Source organism: Rhizophagus irregularis, chromosome 23 (genome assembly GCF_026210795.1).
Source record: "Rhizophagus irregularis chromosome 23, complete sequence".
Taxonomy (NCBI): Eukaryota; Fungi; Glomeromycota; class Glomeromycetes; order Glomerales; family Glomeraceae; genus Rhizophagus; species Rhizophagus irregularis.
In genome coordinates, this window is record NC_089451.1 from 3,086,773 (window position 1) to 3,103,950 (window position 17,178).

The window sequence follows — 17,178 nt, forward strand, 5'->3', positions numbered from 1 at the left end:
ATGGGAGATAGTGGATCAAAAAAAAAAGATGATTTCGCTGAAAATTTGGGAGATAGTGCTTTAATGGTTGTTCCATTTGCAAAATTTCTTCCTTTTATTGATGAAATTGGAAATTTTTTTAACGAAATCATCGAATTAGTAGAAGATGCTGAACATAATAAACGAATTTGTGAAATATTAAAAAATAGAGTTCGTGTTGCAGAATTATCCGTACAAGATCTTAGAGAAAAAAGAAAAGACAGACAAGATTTTTTTAATAAAATAAATTATATACGTTTACAAGAATTATCTATTATTATAACGCAAATTAAAAATTTTTTAAGAACTGTAGAGGTAATTATACAACCAGCTTTTATTAAATTAACGAAATTTTTTTTTAATAATTTAATTCTTTTTTTTTTTTAGATTCTTCATCGAGATATTAGGGCTGAAAATATATTAATTACATTTAATGAGACAGCAAAACTTGCAAATTTTAATAGCATTGCAGCCTTAAGTCCAAGCCACAAATTAGACAGAATTCGTTATTGTGCTCCTGAGTTGATGAAGAGGTCTCCATATGTCAAATATGATAATCGATGTGAGGTTTTTAGTTTTGGAATCTTACTTTGGGAAATTGCTGAAAAAAGATTTCCACATCAGGGTAATGATGATCTTATAGATATAGTTGATAAGGTAAGTAATAAAATGTATAGAGAACCATTTTCTGAAAATGGTCAAATGCCAGAAGAATTCAAGCGATTAGAAATTTAAAGTATGTAAAAGAAAATATTTTAAATTAAAATTTATTTATTATACTTAATTGGTTTCTTTTTTTTTACAGGTTTTTTTTAGCCGTTCATCATGACCCAGATTTTAGGCAAAAAATCACGAAAATGTTTAAAGTTCTTAATAATTGTTTCAAGAAATATTCGCAAGTTACATCAAGTTCTAGTGGCCCAAACCTAAGCGGAAACATCAAAAACAACTCCATGCAAAAGTCTCATCCAAAACGAGCAGACAACATTGATGCATGTGTTTTTCCAGATCTTGAATCATTTGGATACATGACACTTACTGATGCAACAAAACAAGAAAGGATGTATGATAACTATGGAGATTGGTTGGAAATGCAAAAAGTGCATATGAATGTTTTGAAGCTTATGCATACTTTGATAATACAGGAGGTACAGCGAATCATAGTCAAATCAAAGCAAAATATTATAAAGCAATTTACATTTCAAAAGGATATGTTAGAAGCCCTCCAAATAAAGATAAAATTGTTGCTGAATTATTTAAAGAAGTTGCTGATGATGAAGCAAATGATTTCCCTGCTGCAAAAGTAAGATATGGAGATTGTTTGTATCATGGAAAAGGTGTTGATCAAAAATTTTCAGAAGCTCTTAAATATTTTGAAAAAGCTGCTGAAGATGATTTTAAAGTAGCAATGTATAACGCTGGAAGTATGTATTATGATGGTTTTGGTTGTACAAAAGATATAGAAAAAGCTAAATATTATATGAAATTAGCTACTTATAATAATTATGAAGCAGCTATTAAATTTTGTAAGGAACATAACTTATAAATTTTTTTTTTATTTGTTAAATTATTATGTTATTTAATTATGATGAAAAAACATTATATATATATATATATATTTATTTATTTTTATTATATTTTTTTTATCAATAAATAATATGTTAACTCTTACTAGATTTCCAATTCTTGTATTTAGTAGATTTTAAACCAATGAATTATTTTCTAAATTACTCACGCTTCTTTATTAATAGTAGTATTATTTATGATTTTTTCATTCTCTTTTGTATTATCATATTCAGGATATAGAATTATTCTACTTATAATTTCTTTATCTGATAATTGTTCTATTGGCATTTCATAATATGTTCATTGTTGTAATTCAATTATCAATAATAGAGTGAAATACCAATATTAATTTTGTGTTTAGAATGTTTATAATTAGTAAATTTACTATAACGGATAAGATCTATTAGTAAGTGAACTGGAGGAATAAAAAAGTTCACCATAAGCTAAATTCACTATAACAAGCTTGAGCGTTAACTGTAATAAAAAAGGGGACCCTTTATAAATCAGTTGGGATTTAAATGAACATCTAACCCAATTTAGAATTTAGATCTGTAACCACACAAATAAGCTAAATAAGCTTTTTAATGAAAATAATTTTTTATAAAAATATCTATGAAACCCTCATGAATAAATATCAAATGATTACATTAGTCCACGTAAAATTTTTGTTAACGCACAGGTTAGTTTCTTTTTTGATGTAAACTGTAATGTTTTTTGATTATTTTTTTCAATGAAAATTCTTCTTGAAGTTTAGTAAGTAGTTCAATATGTTTTTGAAATCAAAGCACAACAAATTCTAATATTTTTCCCATGAACATAAAATTATAAGTAATATCTAAAAATTGATTTCATTAATTTTACTAATTAATGATATATAACTAAAAAGTAAAATGATTGAATAAACAGGCAAATAAATTATAATTTTCAGTAAATATTAAGTGTTATACAAAATATTTTTTTACATCATTTAATTTCATATTTTCAATAGATTTGATATTAATTTCCTCTTCATTCTTTTGAACTTTATAAACCAACCATTCAATATGTATATCATTTTTTTATTTGCTTGTAATAATTAAAAGCTTTCTTTCAAATAGAGGCTAATTCTACCTTCAAGCAAGCGCAAATCAGCGCTTAATTCGGCATGAACTTAAGCCGGAAGATGGTAATCCACTAGGTCTTAAGATTGATGGAGTTTTTCAGTCTGCTGATAACAAGCCATTCGAATTTGGGATGATAGAATTGTCTGTGGAAATAATACTAATGATATTCCTCGATATCTAAAAGATAATGTTCGTTGTTGCTGGGGTATGCGAGATCTTCTCAATAACATTGCAACGAAGCTTGCATTTGGTGATTATAAGATATAAGTCAGCTTCGTGCATGGTTCCTTCATACGCGTGGTAAGTAAAATGTGAACATTCGAGTTATAACTTCCAAATAACTGTTAAATCAAGTGTCTTTGTTTACTAATAGGACAAGACGTTCAAGTTTGGGGAATGGACCGTTAAGAAAGTTTATCGTATGTTTCTCCTTGGTGCTTTTCGGTTCCCGATCAGCTGGGAAGATCATCATGAACTTTTGCACGCACTACCAATATTATGGAATTTCGGTGTAAGTTCATATTTTTTTTGTGAAGTATCTGAAGTATCTCATTTCTGATCTTTTTTTTTTTACAAAAAGTTTTAAATGACATTGTTGATGTACTTGAGAATTTAAAGAAGCCACACAATTGCAATTCAATTATATCCAAAAAATCGGAATTGAAAACATATATTTGTCACATTAACAATCTCCCAAAAAGCCTATTGGCAAAAAAGCGCGTAATATCAATCCAATGAAGCGTGAGGAGTTCGAGGATCCGTCTTCACCTTCACCGATGCCAAAAAAGAATCTTTTTAATAGCCAGACAAAATAGGCAGAATAATAATATTTAATGTTATGAACATTAATTTGTTAATTGCAAAGAAACAAATCTTACAGTAAATACAAAACTTTTAGCAATTAAAAATAATAAATATGCATATATTCGATGTATCTTTTTTTTATCGTGATTGAAGTTAATTTGAAGAAATAATTCTAAATTTTTTATAGGTTGTCGAGCTCTTTATCCCGCCCTATTTGTTAACCGATTTTGACACATATGCATCTCTTTATTATAATTTAAATATAAAATAATACAAACTACGTTACATTAAAGGAAATATTAGCAGTTAGATCTTATTTTCCGAAGCGTAACGGAAGTGAAAATTATATGAATACTCCATTCAAAAAATAATTAAATTAAAAATTCGAGTCAGAAAAAAAAGTAAAAGAAAAAAGAGGAAATTAAAAAAAAGTTTAATATTATATGTATTGTATTGAATAAAGTTTATATATATACATATTTTAATACTTTATTATTAAAAAAAATCATTTTTCGCGACATTTATACTTTATAAATATTTTTCACCTAAAAAATTAAATCTGTACCAATAAGAAATTTGTAATCAATTATTGTTTTTCATCAAATGAAGGAATGGTTAAAAAAAAAAAGAATTTCGAAAAAAAATATACTGTAACAACAAATTTTATGAACCCCTAAAATTTATGCAAAGTGTTAAACCACGTTTAGTTATATTTTGAATAAATTTGGTAATTGTAGACAGATCTAAACTTAAATTATGCGCGATTGGATTTTTATACGATAACTAATAGATCATGTTTATAAATAAATATTATCATAAATTTTTTTTGTGGAATAACTTACCGATTATCCGCAGCATAATAGTACCCGATCCATTTCAGAACGTGGGTGCGACCTACTGAAAAAAATTTAAACAATTAATAATTAATAAACGTATTACTAATCAATCAATAAATACTGATTATCTTGAATTTTAAGGTAATTAAGTTAAATTGTTGACTAGAATTAATTTAAATAAATAATGAAGAAAAAGATTAACTGCAGCAAGTACTTTGCATTAACTGTAATTTACATTTTCCATGTAACACCAAAAATCACCCGATAGACTAATAAGTTGAATAAAAATCTACGTTCACGAAACTTAAATTATTCAACACAAAGTAGTCGCAATAATTTTAGTATGTTTATTAGAAAGCAAGTATACTTCAATAAAACAAAATGTAAATAAAACAACATCTATAATATTTTTAAACTGATAATTTTTATAAAATTTGTCTATTTTTTACATTTTTCAAATAATATAACTAATTCACATTGATTTATTATACATATTATAGAAACTTTAAACCAAAACTGATTGTAAAACATATGTACTTTCAATTTTACAATAAAAATTCCAGAAATTATTGTGTAAAGTGAGACTCACAACGGATATTATCAAAATTATCAGAATCATATTTAATATATTTTTGGTTTAAAAGAAGACCAAATTATTGTATAGAAAAAAATTTTTAATGTTTGTTCCCAATCTTATTGCGACTTATAAATTTTAGAGCGCAGTAAATTTGTAACTTGTAAGTCACATGAAGATCTTTATGACACAGCTGAACAAAATAAATCACGTACTAAATAAGTAACTTATGGCTTAGAATGTAGAATTTGTCATCTGAAATTTTAAGTTCAAAATAATATTATCTAACTATGATAGAAAAAGTGACTACTGTATTATCTATTGATTTTAACAATTACCCCAGTCACACCGACAAAAATTTAGCAAAGGGCCGGCGTTACGGCATTATGCATGAACACGTGAATAAACAGTGACGATAAGGCCGCACCAATTCAATGTTTCGTTTAACATACCCCCCCCTGTTTTTGGATTTTTTATGTAAAAAAAATACATGTAATTTAGGCCAGAATTAGACAAATCTTTAAGTTTTAGCCAGAATTATCATCCAAAATTTTTGCTCACTCTTTTGGTCAAAATTTTGGCTAAAATTAATGGTAATTCTGGCCATGTATTTTATTTTATGTATTATTTTTTGTTCCCCCCCCCCCTAGATTGGGACCCCTATGTTATGTTAAACAAAGAATTGGCTTGGAGCGGCCTAAGGTGACAGAAAAAACTAGTCCCTCAGTGCGACCTGTGATGATTTAAAATTGTGTCACGTGATCGCTAGATTTTTGTCATCTTTTATTTATTTATTTTATGTAAAGTCGGAAGGACTATTCTAAGAGAGCATTAATTACAAGAATTGCGCCCAACATTTAGTCCATCATCTATCCCGAGGGGCAGACCCTAACTAATTTTTATATACCATAGACTACTCCAACAACACGACCGATGAAGGAGCAGGTAGAAGAAAAAGGATAACACTTTGATAAATAGAAGATTTTTGTCATCTTCCCCAGCGTCGGCAGCATCGCCCAAGATTTTTCACCTCCACGTGACCTGCATAAAATGTCACCCCGTGTCACGCCCTCACCGTTTCATTTTTTCATAAGTATTCTGGGAACAGAGAAAATTTTTAGTGGTGAAAAAAATATTTTCACGCCCCTTAAACATCACCGGTCACGTGGGTGGAATTTTACTTAGGCGATACTGGGGTAAATATATTTGTCGGTGCATAAAGGTAAAAAAAAAAACTCTTCCCCTTTCCGTCAGATTTCATAGAAATCCGCAGTATACACATTTTTTTTAAAAAAATAATTTTTAACCCTTTACGTTGGTATAAAAGGAGTGAGGACCACTTGGTGGCCTCGACGGAAAGTACTCCTTATTCACCCCGTTGCTTTTGGAAGGAGTTTTTTCATTATAGTATACCAAAATTTTTGTAGTTATGTCATCTTTAAAGTCTTTAAACATTTTACCTTCCCTTGAGAAAAAATATCCCCTCGACGTTTCTTTTTCCAAATTTCACGTGACTCGTCCTAATCGAGCTGGTTACAACAAAATTTATGACATCAGTAGATCAAAAAGTTTCTTTTTTGAGTTAGTTGATCATCCTACAAACACCAATGAAATTCATCTTAAAATACACACAAATGATTATCACATGAAAACTACCCCAATTAGTTATCCTAACACAAGTAAACTCCCTAATGACAAATACCAGATTAGTATTATGCTCACGCATTTTTTTTCTTTACAAAGAGTTTTACCCAGGCGTATTCAACAAAAATTTTTTAATTTTATCCGAGATAAATTATTACAAAGAAAGGCGATTATCATGTCACGTGCTAGTAAAATTGATTCACGTAACACAACCACCAAAAATTTTTTTAATTTCTCTTACAAACGATATCGTTTTCACTTTGGAATATATATTCCTTGTTCTCATAATCACTCTACCCCTGGTCTTATACTCCCAAAAGGTACTTGTCAAGTACAAACGCCATTCATGATGTCGGACTTTAGACGTGCTTGCGTCATACACCAACCGTTATTTTTTAAAAATGATGCATATAAAAATATCAAACCACGAAAAAACAAATCGAATGCTCCACCTCGAATTCGTAATATCAATCACAAGACCTATCATGCCAATTTATTATACGACCGTTGGCGTAAGAATGAAAAGAAAATTGTTATCTCTCGTAGATTGGGCATTTCTTTTGAACAAACCCTTCACGCTCGTATGGACAACAATACTAGGAAAACGTTCAACAGACACATGTATAAGAAAAAACTATCTAATTTCTCTCTTTGTAGAAGTGATAATACTCATGTGAATAAGGCTCAGCAAATTCATTTTGAAAGATCCAAAAGACGTGTCTTTAACAGCAAAGAACATAACCCTTATAATCGAAAACACCATCGTTTGATTACTGCTCAACGATATAGATTTTTATACACCCCCCTACAATCTATCAACAAACCAATTAAACATCTACAATATACACACGGCTGGGACCAATCGAAATATAATTTTCAGACGCCACTCCGTAGTAATTATTTGCCACCACCGACAGTATTATCTGAGGACGTCTCGTTCATAAATCCAGTCCTTACAGTTGCACCTTATAACCCTATCCCTGATATGTTTTTTCCCGCAAAATACAAAAACATTATTCCTAAAGACCCTATCTATAATGAACAGGGTGCTTTTATAATCCCTGGTTCTCGTGAATGGTTTACTTATATGCATAATATACACATTAATTTACCTCCTCCTTTGACTAAAGGTCAAAAACGTGCGATAAAACAACGTGAAAGAAATATAATGCTAAACAAAAAACACTGTGAAGATGCTAAATTTCACGGTACATCCTTTAATAGATTCAATCAGCGTAGGGTCGCCATAAAAAGTTTGACTGATTTAACCAACACCTTCGATTCGACGATGAAGGATCTTGTCAATTACTACCAAACTATAGAGGACCCATACCTGAGATCCCGTTTTCACTCATCAATGGTCAATCAAGCCTCCCGAATTTCGGATAGAACTCAAAAACACCGTAATAATATACGATCATCGGCAATTCCGTCAGGCACTTCTGAAGATACTTCAGACGCTACCGTCGAACTTGAAAAATGACCTAAGAAAAGACGACTCCCTCCTATTATTAACAAAACTTTTTCTTTATCTGACACCTCTCATAGATGCAAACGACAACGCGTATCTTCTGGTTTCAAAGACGTCTCAACAGAAGATAACGTTACTATACTTAATAATTATAGTTTTTAATTTTAGCCTATAATTTTATTTTTGAAACAATTTTATTTTTACAATTTATTTTACTTACGCTTTACTTTATTGATATTCACCCAAATTGTTAAAAGTCAACCAAATTGTTTATAGTTTACCAAATTGTTTATATTTTACCCAAATTGTTTATAGTCACCCAACTTTTTTTACACCCAAAAAACAATTTAGAATAGTGTGAACCATTCCAACTCTGACAGTATTTACAGTTGGTGGCCATGTGGCCAAAAGAAAAATACGGAACATATTTTAATTGTGTTTGTTATTTTATAATGTATAGTTTTGCCGCACTTAATTTTTATACATAAGATATTTTATTTACATGATAATTTACCATAATAATGTAGCCATTAGATAGATGTCCTCACTTCTTTGGTTCTCTAGTTCTCTGTTTCCTTTTACCTGCTCCTTCATCGGTCGTGTTGTTGGAGCAGTCTATTATATATAATAATTAGGTAGGGTCTGCCCCTCGGGATAGATGATGGACTAAATGTTGGGCACATTCCTAAGGATAAATGCTCTCTTAGAATAGTTCTTCCGACTTTACATAAAATAAATAAAATAAATAAATAAATAAATTGTCGGTGCATAAAAAAATTATTAGATTATTAGATTATCAGATTATTACTAAAATTACATTTTTTTTTTTTTTTAACGAAGTCAATTTTATTTAGAAATAAGAAAAATTACAAAAAAGGAAAAGATCTACATTATATAACATTTAGTAAAGAACACGATCGAACTAATACTATAATATTATTAGGGACTTAAGATTTTATGTTCAAAAGAACTATCTACCATCCTGCTCACCCAAATAGGTTCACTAAACTATCCGCATAACTACTACTATTCGTATGGACTTCGGTAATGTTATATAAAAACTCACCACAACTCCTTTAATTACTACTACAACATCAAAGATAATAAAAATAATACTACGAAACACTACCGTAATCAACAATATTATAGTAATCTATTGTATTACCCCCAAAATAAATATGACTTTGAAGACTTTGTAGATTAAAGTATTTCTTATTTTTTGATTTACGCGTTTTGTCAATAAACTGCTCTTTACCAAAATGTTGTTTTTTAACATTTTTATTAATTCCCAAACCTCTATCAATTTCATTAAGTTTATTACACCTCACTTTCCAAAAAATCATAGATTTATCCAAAATTTCATTCCTAAAATTATATGACAAAATTTCAACTTTTGATTTCGTAGATAATAATTGTTTAAAAAAATTAATTAACGAACAAGGAAAGAAACCTTTAATTAAATCTATGAAAGTTATGTGATCCTCTGATACTTCAAGTTTCCAAATATCATTGAGATTTTTAATATGTTCAAGAGTAATATGATTAATAGGATCTAAAATTTTATTAATTTCTAAAAGAAGCCAATTTTGTACTCCTGAAATTAAATCATTCATATCCTCTCGTCTTTCTTCACAAAACCAGATATGATTGAAATCTTCTTCATCCTCTTCACACATAGGACAAAAAATTTCTTTATATAATGAAAATAAAGTTCTTTTAATTTGTTCAATGCAAGGAAGTTCTTCAATCATCAACTGAATTTTGCATCTTCTAATTTTTGATTCTTTGAAATCAGTGTATAATTTTTGTTTTTCTCCCAAAAAATTATTAAAAAAAATTGACCAATCTATTTCACATTTTCTATACTTATCATTTCTATTTAAATTTAAAAACCTTTCCAAATTTTTCGTATTGGTTGTTAATGTAATTAACTTTCTTAAAGATTTTTCTATAACTATGCCATTCCATTTGGAAATCCAAGGAAGATCATAAAAATTATTATAATTTAAATTAATTCCTAAATTTTGATCATTATGTGCCAAAGAAACAATATTGTCGACATAATTATTTAAAGAATCATCTGTATGAGCATTAACTTTAAATATATTAACAGATAAATTATTTTCTTTAATAATATCCATAATTATTTTCCAAAGAATGTTGTTATTACTAATTTTAAAAATTTGTCTAGTAACTAAAGTAAAATTATAAAATTTAAATTTTTCAAAATTACTAATAACGCTAGCACTATCTGTATAAACTGTTAAATTACTATTAGAAGGTGCTATTAGCAAAGTAATTAATAAAGCAAAAATTTCTGCACGTGTTGATGAAATCCAATTATTATAAGATGATATTAATTCCAAAATTTTTTGCAAGGACAAATTATAAAAAGTTGTTCCAAAAGTAGCTGATACATATTCTTTGGTAATATCTTTAATTGAACCATCTGTATAGCAAACAAAATCTTTAACATTTGAATCATATAAAATTTTTCTTGAATCAAATAATTTCTGTTTATCTAATGATAAATCTATATATTTTTCAATAATATCTAAACTATTTTCATCAAAACGTAATTGATAATAATTATCATATGAAGAGTAATATAAAGGGTTTCGTTTAAAAAATTGATCATATCTTATAATATTTTCCATATAATTATGTTGTGCTTCCTTTAGAAGATATGCCTTACATCCCTTCCATTTAATAAGTCTTTTATATCTCACTTCATATATTTCAGTTTTCATTGATTCTATTATACATTTACCCTCTATTTGACCAATATTATATTCACAACCATTACATACTTTAATAAACAAATTAATTTCACTTGTGTCTGATATTCTTTTAAAATGTTCAAAAATATATGTAAAGGGCTTTTCTTCAATTATTTTTCCATAAATATTTTCAAAATGAAACATATTAAAAGATGTTATAATATTATTAATATGAATATTAATTGGTAAAAATTCATAACCACCCAAATTTGTGACTACATTATTATCTATATATTCCTCTTTAACATTATAATTTTTTCCATTAGTTGTAACTAAAGACTGAATTTTTTTATATATATTTGGCGTATTAACTACATTACTATTTCTATTATTACTAAGAGCAAATATCTTATTTTTTATATTCCACCATGTCAGAAGAGTTTTGTTATCAGGAGATAAAAATTGGTCCAAAAAGTATAAATTATTCATACGTAAAATTTTTATATTTTTCAAAAAACTTTCAGTTCCAACAATTTCCATAATATGACGACCCCTTCCTAATACAGTACTATTTTTCCCAATATTGTGTTTATTAAATTCTATACTAAAATTATAACTTTTCATTAATAATAAATTATTAATAATAAAATTATTTCGCAAATGTTGACCCATAAAGATTAAATCTTTATTAGAAAAAGGAAAATTAATTAAAAGATTGAAAGGTAAAAGTAGTTTATTTTGAATATCTACTAAACGAATCTCCATTATTTTTCCTAGAATTCCTTGATCATTAATTTGAATTATAAAATTATTAACCTTAGCTTGCAATTGATTATCAAAAATTGAACGAATATTATATAATAAATTCAATTCCATAATTATATTTGGTGCAGTTGAAGCTAACTTTAATTTATTTTTAAAATTTTTTCTATAAGGAACCATGATTTTTTCACAATCTTTTTCTGATAGTATTATCGTTTGTGTCCTATATTCGATACGTGGTAATATTACAGCATTAAAAATATAGGAACTAATTTTGTCTGTTATGCATTTGTTCTTCAGCAGGTTATTACTTAAATCTTTGACTTCATCAAAGGCTTGTTGTTTGATAAAATTGTTATCATTATATATATTGAACCAAACACCCAAGATTCTAAGACTTTCTGTTTTTCCTTTAGGTTTGATTTTGATTTTCTGATTGCCAAATTCTAACTCTATTTTTTCATTAAAGTTAAAATGCTTTTTCTTAAGTAACAATTCAGATTTTTCTTTATTTATTTGAATATCGTTAAGAGTATAGAAGTCATCAGCTGTTTTTAATATTTTTTCTAATTCTTCTTTATTACCAGCTAACATATTAGTATCATCCATATATGCCATGCTGGTAATGTTTTGTTTTACTTCTATTTCTATATTTTCATATAAATTGATTTTCTTTTTTGCCTTTACACGATATCCAAAGTGTTCTTGCTGTATGGCAGTAAGAAGTGGATCATAATATATACACCACAAAAGTGGTGAGATTATTTCCCCTTGATCGATTCCAACCATTACATCATATGGATTACTTAATCCTCCTGCTGTAAATACACTATTTTTCCGTCCTAAAAATAACTCTTTTGTTAAATTAATAAAAGAACTTGGTATTTTAAGACGTTGCATTGCTTTTTCTAACATAAAAATATTAACACGATCATACGCTTTTGACATGTCTAATGATAAAATCCACAGTTCCTTATCATTCTCATTAGCATCTTGAATTATTTCATTAATAATCCTTAATGGTTCAAAAGTTGAACTGAAAGGCAATCCAGCAAATTGTAAACCTTTAAGAATTTTGTTTTTCTGAAGAATTGTTGATAATCTTGCATTCGTTATTGATACCATTAATTTTCTAGCCGTTTCCAACAAAGTTATTGGGCGTGTATTAACTAATTGACAACCCCATGGCTTTGGTTTCGGTATAGGATAAACATTAGCATATTTCCATTCTAATGGTATCTCTTGATTATTAAAAATTAAAATAATTAATTTTCTAATAATTTCTTTAAATTCTGGAGATGCGTGTTTCAACATTTCATTACTAATACCCGTAGGTCCAGAAGCTTTATTATTTGATAATTTATTTAAAGCTTCATTCAATTCATCATTTGTAGGCTCTACCATCAAATCTTTATAAATTTTATCATTAATTTCATCTTGAGGAAAATAAAATTTTGCCCAATATTCTGATAAAATCTTAGGTTGGTTTGTTGATCCTGCAATATTTTGAAAATGATCATTTACAATATCTTTTATTTTTTCTTCATCAGTGATTAATTTATCTTCATTATTTTCTTTAATTAGAACTCTGTCTAATACAATGGATTTAATTTCACGTTCCATTACACTATTAATCATACGTTTTTGATTTTCTAATAAATCTTCACAGCGTTGGTCAATTGCTAGTTTAATTTTTTCTTCTTTGAATTGTAAAAGATCGTGATTATATAGGATTAAATAAATTTGATATAAATTTTTTATTTCTTCAAAAATTTCCTTGACACTTTTATTATCCTTAGGAATTTTATTCCAACAATAATCACTTTTTTCTCTTCCAATTTCCAATAATTTTTTTCTATATGTAATCCAATTTCTGATCACATGATTTCTTTTTCTTGAATCTTTAATTGAACGTCTGAAATTTATTAAAAATTTCATTACTTTATATGCATTAGATATTTTCATTGGGTTGACTTGACTTTTAGTTAATTTGATTTTTTCTATTGGAATACAATTTTTACTAGCTTGAACAAGACCTTTTTTGATCTTATCCCATATATGATTAATATTATTTTTATCGTTAAAATTAAATTTTAAAATTTCTGAATTTGAAATGTATTTATTAAGATCATTCTGAAATAATTCCCATTGCTCTCCATCCATTTTATCATACTTATAAACTTCTTTAAATCCTTCCTTCCATTTGATATTAGCAATATTTCCAATCAAATCTTCTGACCATATTGAATACACTAACATTCTATGATCAGTATTAATTGTTGTTGTATTAACAATTTTGCATTCTTGTGTTTCTGAAAATAAATTTTCTGTTACCCAAATGTAATCTATTCTAGAAGGATTTTGATTTGTATTAAAAGGATAGAAAGTATTTAAGGAATGTTGTGATAAATTATCGAACATGATATAGAAAGGATCATAAAAATTTTGTTCATCTTCAATCCATTCAAAAAGTTTATGTTCTTTTTTCATTTTACGATTATTATTTTTATCATCCAGATATTTTTCATAATGAAGATTAAAATCACCAAGAAGAATAATTTCTGCATTTTGTGCTTTACTTTCTCTAACCAATTCTTTGATTTTATCAAAATAAATTTTAACTTCTTGATTAAAATTGTCTAAAGTAACTCGTCCAGATTTTCCATAATAATTAATGATTCTCATTTTTTTATTTCCACTAAAAATAAAATCAACATATATAATTCTTCCTTTGAAGCTATTATAATTGACTATATGCCGTGCATAATTTTTCTTAATAATAAGACCTACACCATTTCCCCTATAATTAGTTTCCTCATTTGCAAAATAAGTAACATAATTATTTCTATAAAAATTAAAAGAATGTTTTGCCATTTTGTTTGATATATTAGTTTCTGATAGACCCAAAATAGTTATATTATATTCACCTAATATATCAATTAAGAATTGTTTTTTAACATCAGTTATACCTTTAATATTCAATGAAGCTATTTTAATTATATCTGATAAATTGAGTCATTGACGTGTTTTCGGACGATAAATTTGTTGATTATTTAAATTTGAACGTGATTTTTGATTAACAGGGGAAGGATTATTATAATGTTTTTTCTTAAAAGAATGTGTTTTTTTATTGTTCATCATTAAAAATAATATTTAAAGAGGTATTTAATCCTCATGGGATTCATTATTGTCAATAATTTTATCCCCTTGAAAATTATTAACGTCATTATTATTGTCAGAAGTAAAATATTACATAATTTTTGAGATATTTTTACTCATAGTTGATAAAGCATCACCGAATCTATTAATTTCGTTATTTTGTTTGTTTAAACTATTTTCTATATCTGAAGATCCTGAGGCTTCAAGTTGTTCATTATCAACTCTTGATCTTTTGTTATTCTCATTTTGTAAGGCGATTGTACTTCTATCTTGATTGACTTTAATATTTTTTCCTGAACTTGTTGTAGACTTGTTTTCTTTATATTTATAAAATTCAGATTTAATACGATAGTTTTCTTGTTGGATTTTTTTGAAATCATTAGCTAATTTATTCAAATTCTCATTAAGTTGTTTAATTTGCGTGAAAATTCCTTGATCAAGTGACTTTTCATTAACGTTATTATTTCTATCACGTGAAATATTTTTATTCCAATATCTATTAATATTTCCATTATTATATTTAGAATAATTATTTGAATTATTACTTTGCTGACGTTTTTCAAATGAATTTTGTTTTGTTACATTTGCATAACTGCCTTTTTTAAACTTCTTGTTATTTTCTTGACGAAACTCCTTAAGCTTTTGCTTTCTATTCATTACACGTGGTTTAGCAGATGGTTCAATATCACACTTACTAATTAAATGATCAAAGGAACCACATCTATGGCATGATTTTTCACCTGGAGTTCCCCAATGAAGCGTTCTATTACAAAAAATAATATTTCTTTCTGCTGCAATACCTATATCTTCATCATTTTCATAATAAACTATTGCATAATTCAATGGTTTATTATTATTTGGATTACGTGGTATAAAAATATACTTAGGATTGTTAACTTCTAAAGCTTCATGTATATCATAAGCAGTTGAATTCCATGGTAATCCAGTTAATTTAACTGTATACATTGATCTTTTTTCTATTTCATCTTCTGACAAAATTTTTGGCACAATAAGTACTTGATGTTTTCCAATCCATTCTGACCATATGCCTTTGTAAAATTTTTGTAGACTTTCTTCTTTTTTATATGTAATGAAAGCTTGAATATATAAATTTCTAATTCTGGTATAAAAGCCATTTTCTTCTATTTCACCATATTTGTTAAATACAGCTCTAATTTGATAATTAGGAATTTCAATTGGAATATTTATAACTTTAATCGTTCTACAATTTCTATCTTTAATTTCTTCTTCAGTAAAAACTTTTTTAGTTTTTTGATATGGTGTAAATTTTATTATTTCCTTAACCTTACTATTAGTACTCGACTCTGCATCTTCACCATTTTCATGTGACTGTTCATCATCAATAATATCAATTTCTAGATTAATAATTTTATCATAATCATTTTTCATGATTGGTAAAATGATAAATTCAGGTTCTTTCTTATTTAAGATAACTCCCCCGGCCAGGGTAACATTAATTCCAGCTAGTTGTTTTTTCAAATTAAACTTTTTTTGAATAATATTGTTTCCTGGAATAGAATCTTTTTTGATTTTAACTAAAATAGGTTTAGCCTTATTAAAAATTTCTGAATGATTATCACTAATTATGTCATTAGTATCACCATTTTTCTGATTATCCTTATTAAAAGATTGATCATCTGTTTGATTATCAATTTTTCCATTGTCAACGATCATTTCATCATTTTTTTCACCATCAATTGGTGCATCTAGATTTTCTGGTGTTACTTGATTATCTGTATTGGATTTTGCTGCGCCACCGCTTTCAGATGAAGAAGCAAAAGTATCTTGACTAATATCCATATCATCAGTAGTTTTTTCAGTAGATTTATGTTGCCTAAAAGACAAACGAGGTTGTTTTTTCTGTTGTTTTTGTTCAACTTGTTTTTCTTTATCTTTTCTTTTAGTTTTACGAGAACTTGCAGGTTGCCAATCCTGAATAATAGGATTGATATTGAAGACTGGTTTATGTATCGAGTCTTGAAGAGTTTGCTGTTGTCCTGGTTTGTTAACTTCTTTATCTTGTTGCTGTCTTGTACTTGACCGAGTGGCGTGGACCCTAGGTTGCGACCCTGACATCTCGAACAAGTTAAAACTTAATAAACTTACTCTTAAAATTGAACTTTTTCCTTTAAAAATTCTGCAGTAAAAATGGTCTTGAATACAAAGAAGAAGAAGTTTCCATTACTAAAATTACATTCGCGATAGTATACTTTTAATGTGATAGTTATTGATGATCACTTTCCAAATAAATGTACTTTTTCGCTTAATTTGGTATTTGTTGTGTGATCTTCAAGTATTTTTTCAGAAATTTGGAAGTGTGCAACGCGAACTTTAGAGTTCAAATTTATATATATATAAAATATGCATATGCATATTCGCAATTTCAATAGTAATACATTATTTAATGCTAATATTTCAAAAAATATTGCTATATGCAAATATTGCTTCTTTTGACATCATTAGAATAAAATCATAAATTGGGCACTTCTGTGATACTCTT

At 27.4% G+C, this 17,178-nt stretch overlaps 4 protein-coding genes across 4 annotated transcripts; 3 read left to right on the top strand and 1 right to left on the bottom strand.

The window, feature by feature from the left end:
* Positions 1-753, top strand: OCT59_015622 (uncharacterized protein; the record flags this gene model as incomplete). Its single annotated transcript, XM_066140148.1, has 2 exons — positions 1-333; positions 406-753. The coding sequence occupies 2 exons, from the start codon at positions 1-3 to the stop codon at positions 751-753; spliced, it is 681 nt and encodes a 226-aa protein (XP_066002957.1).
* Positions 754-875: 122 nt separating this feature from the next.
* On the top strand, positions 876-1,564 carry OCT59_015623 (uncharacterized protein; the record flags this gene model as incomplete). The annotated part of the gene is made up of 2 exons (XM_066140149.1): positions 876-1,102; positions 1,183-1,564. The coding sequence occupies 2 exons, from the start codon at positions 876-878 to the stop codon at positions 1,562-1,564; spliced, it is 609 nt and encodes a 202-aa protein (XP_066002958.1).
* Positions 1,565-6,894: 5,330 nt separating this feature from the next.
* OCT59_015624 (uncharacterized protein) lies at positions 6,895-8,028 on the top strand (the record flags this gene model as incomplete). The annotated part of the gene is made up of 1 exon (XM_025330826.2): positions 6,895-8,028. One exon carries the CDS (start codon positions 6,895-6,897, stop codon positions 8,026-8,028), a length of 1,134 nt encoding a protein of 377 aa, XP_025168113.2.
* Positions 8,029-14,747: 6,719 nt separating this feature from the next.
* OCT59_015625 (uncharacterized protein) lies at positions 14,748-16,754 on the bottom strand (the record flags this gene model as incomplete). The annotated part of the gene is made up of 1 exon (XM_066140150.1): positions 14,748-16,754. One exon carries the CDS (start codon positions 16,752-16,754, stop codon positions 14,748-14,750), a length of 2,007 nt encoding a protein of 668 aa, XP_066002959.1.
* Positions 16,755-17,178: the final 424 nt, after the last annotated feature.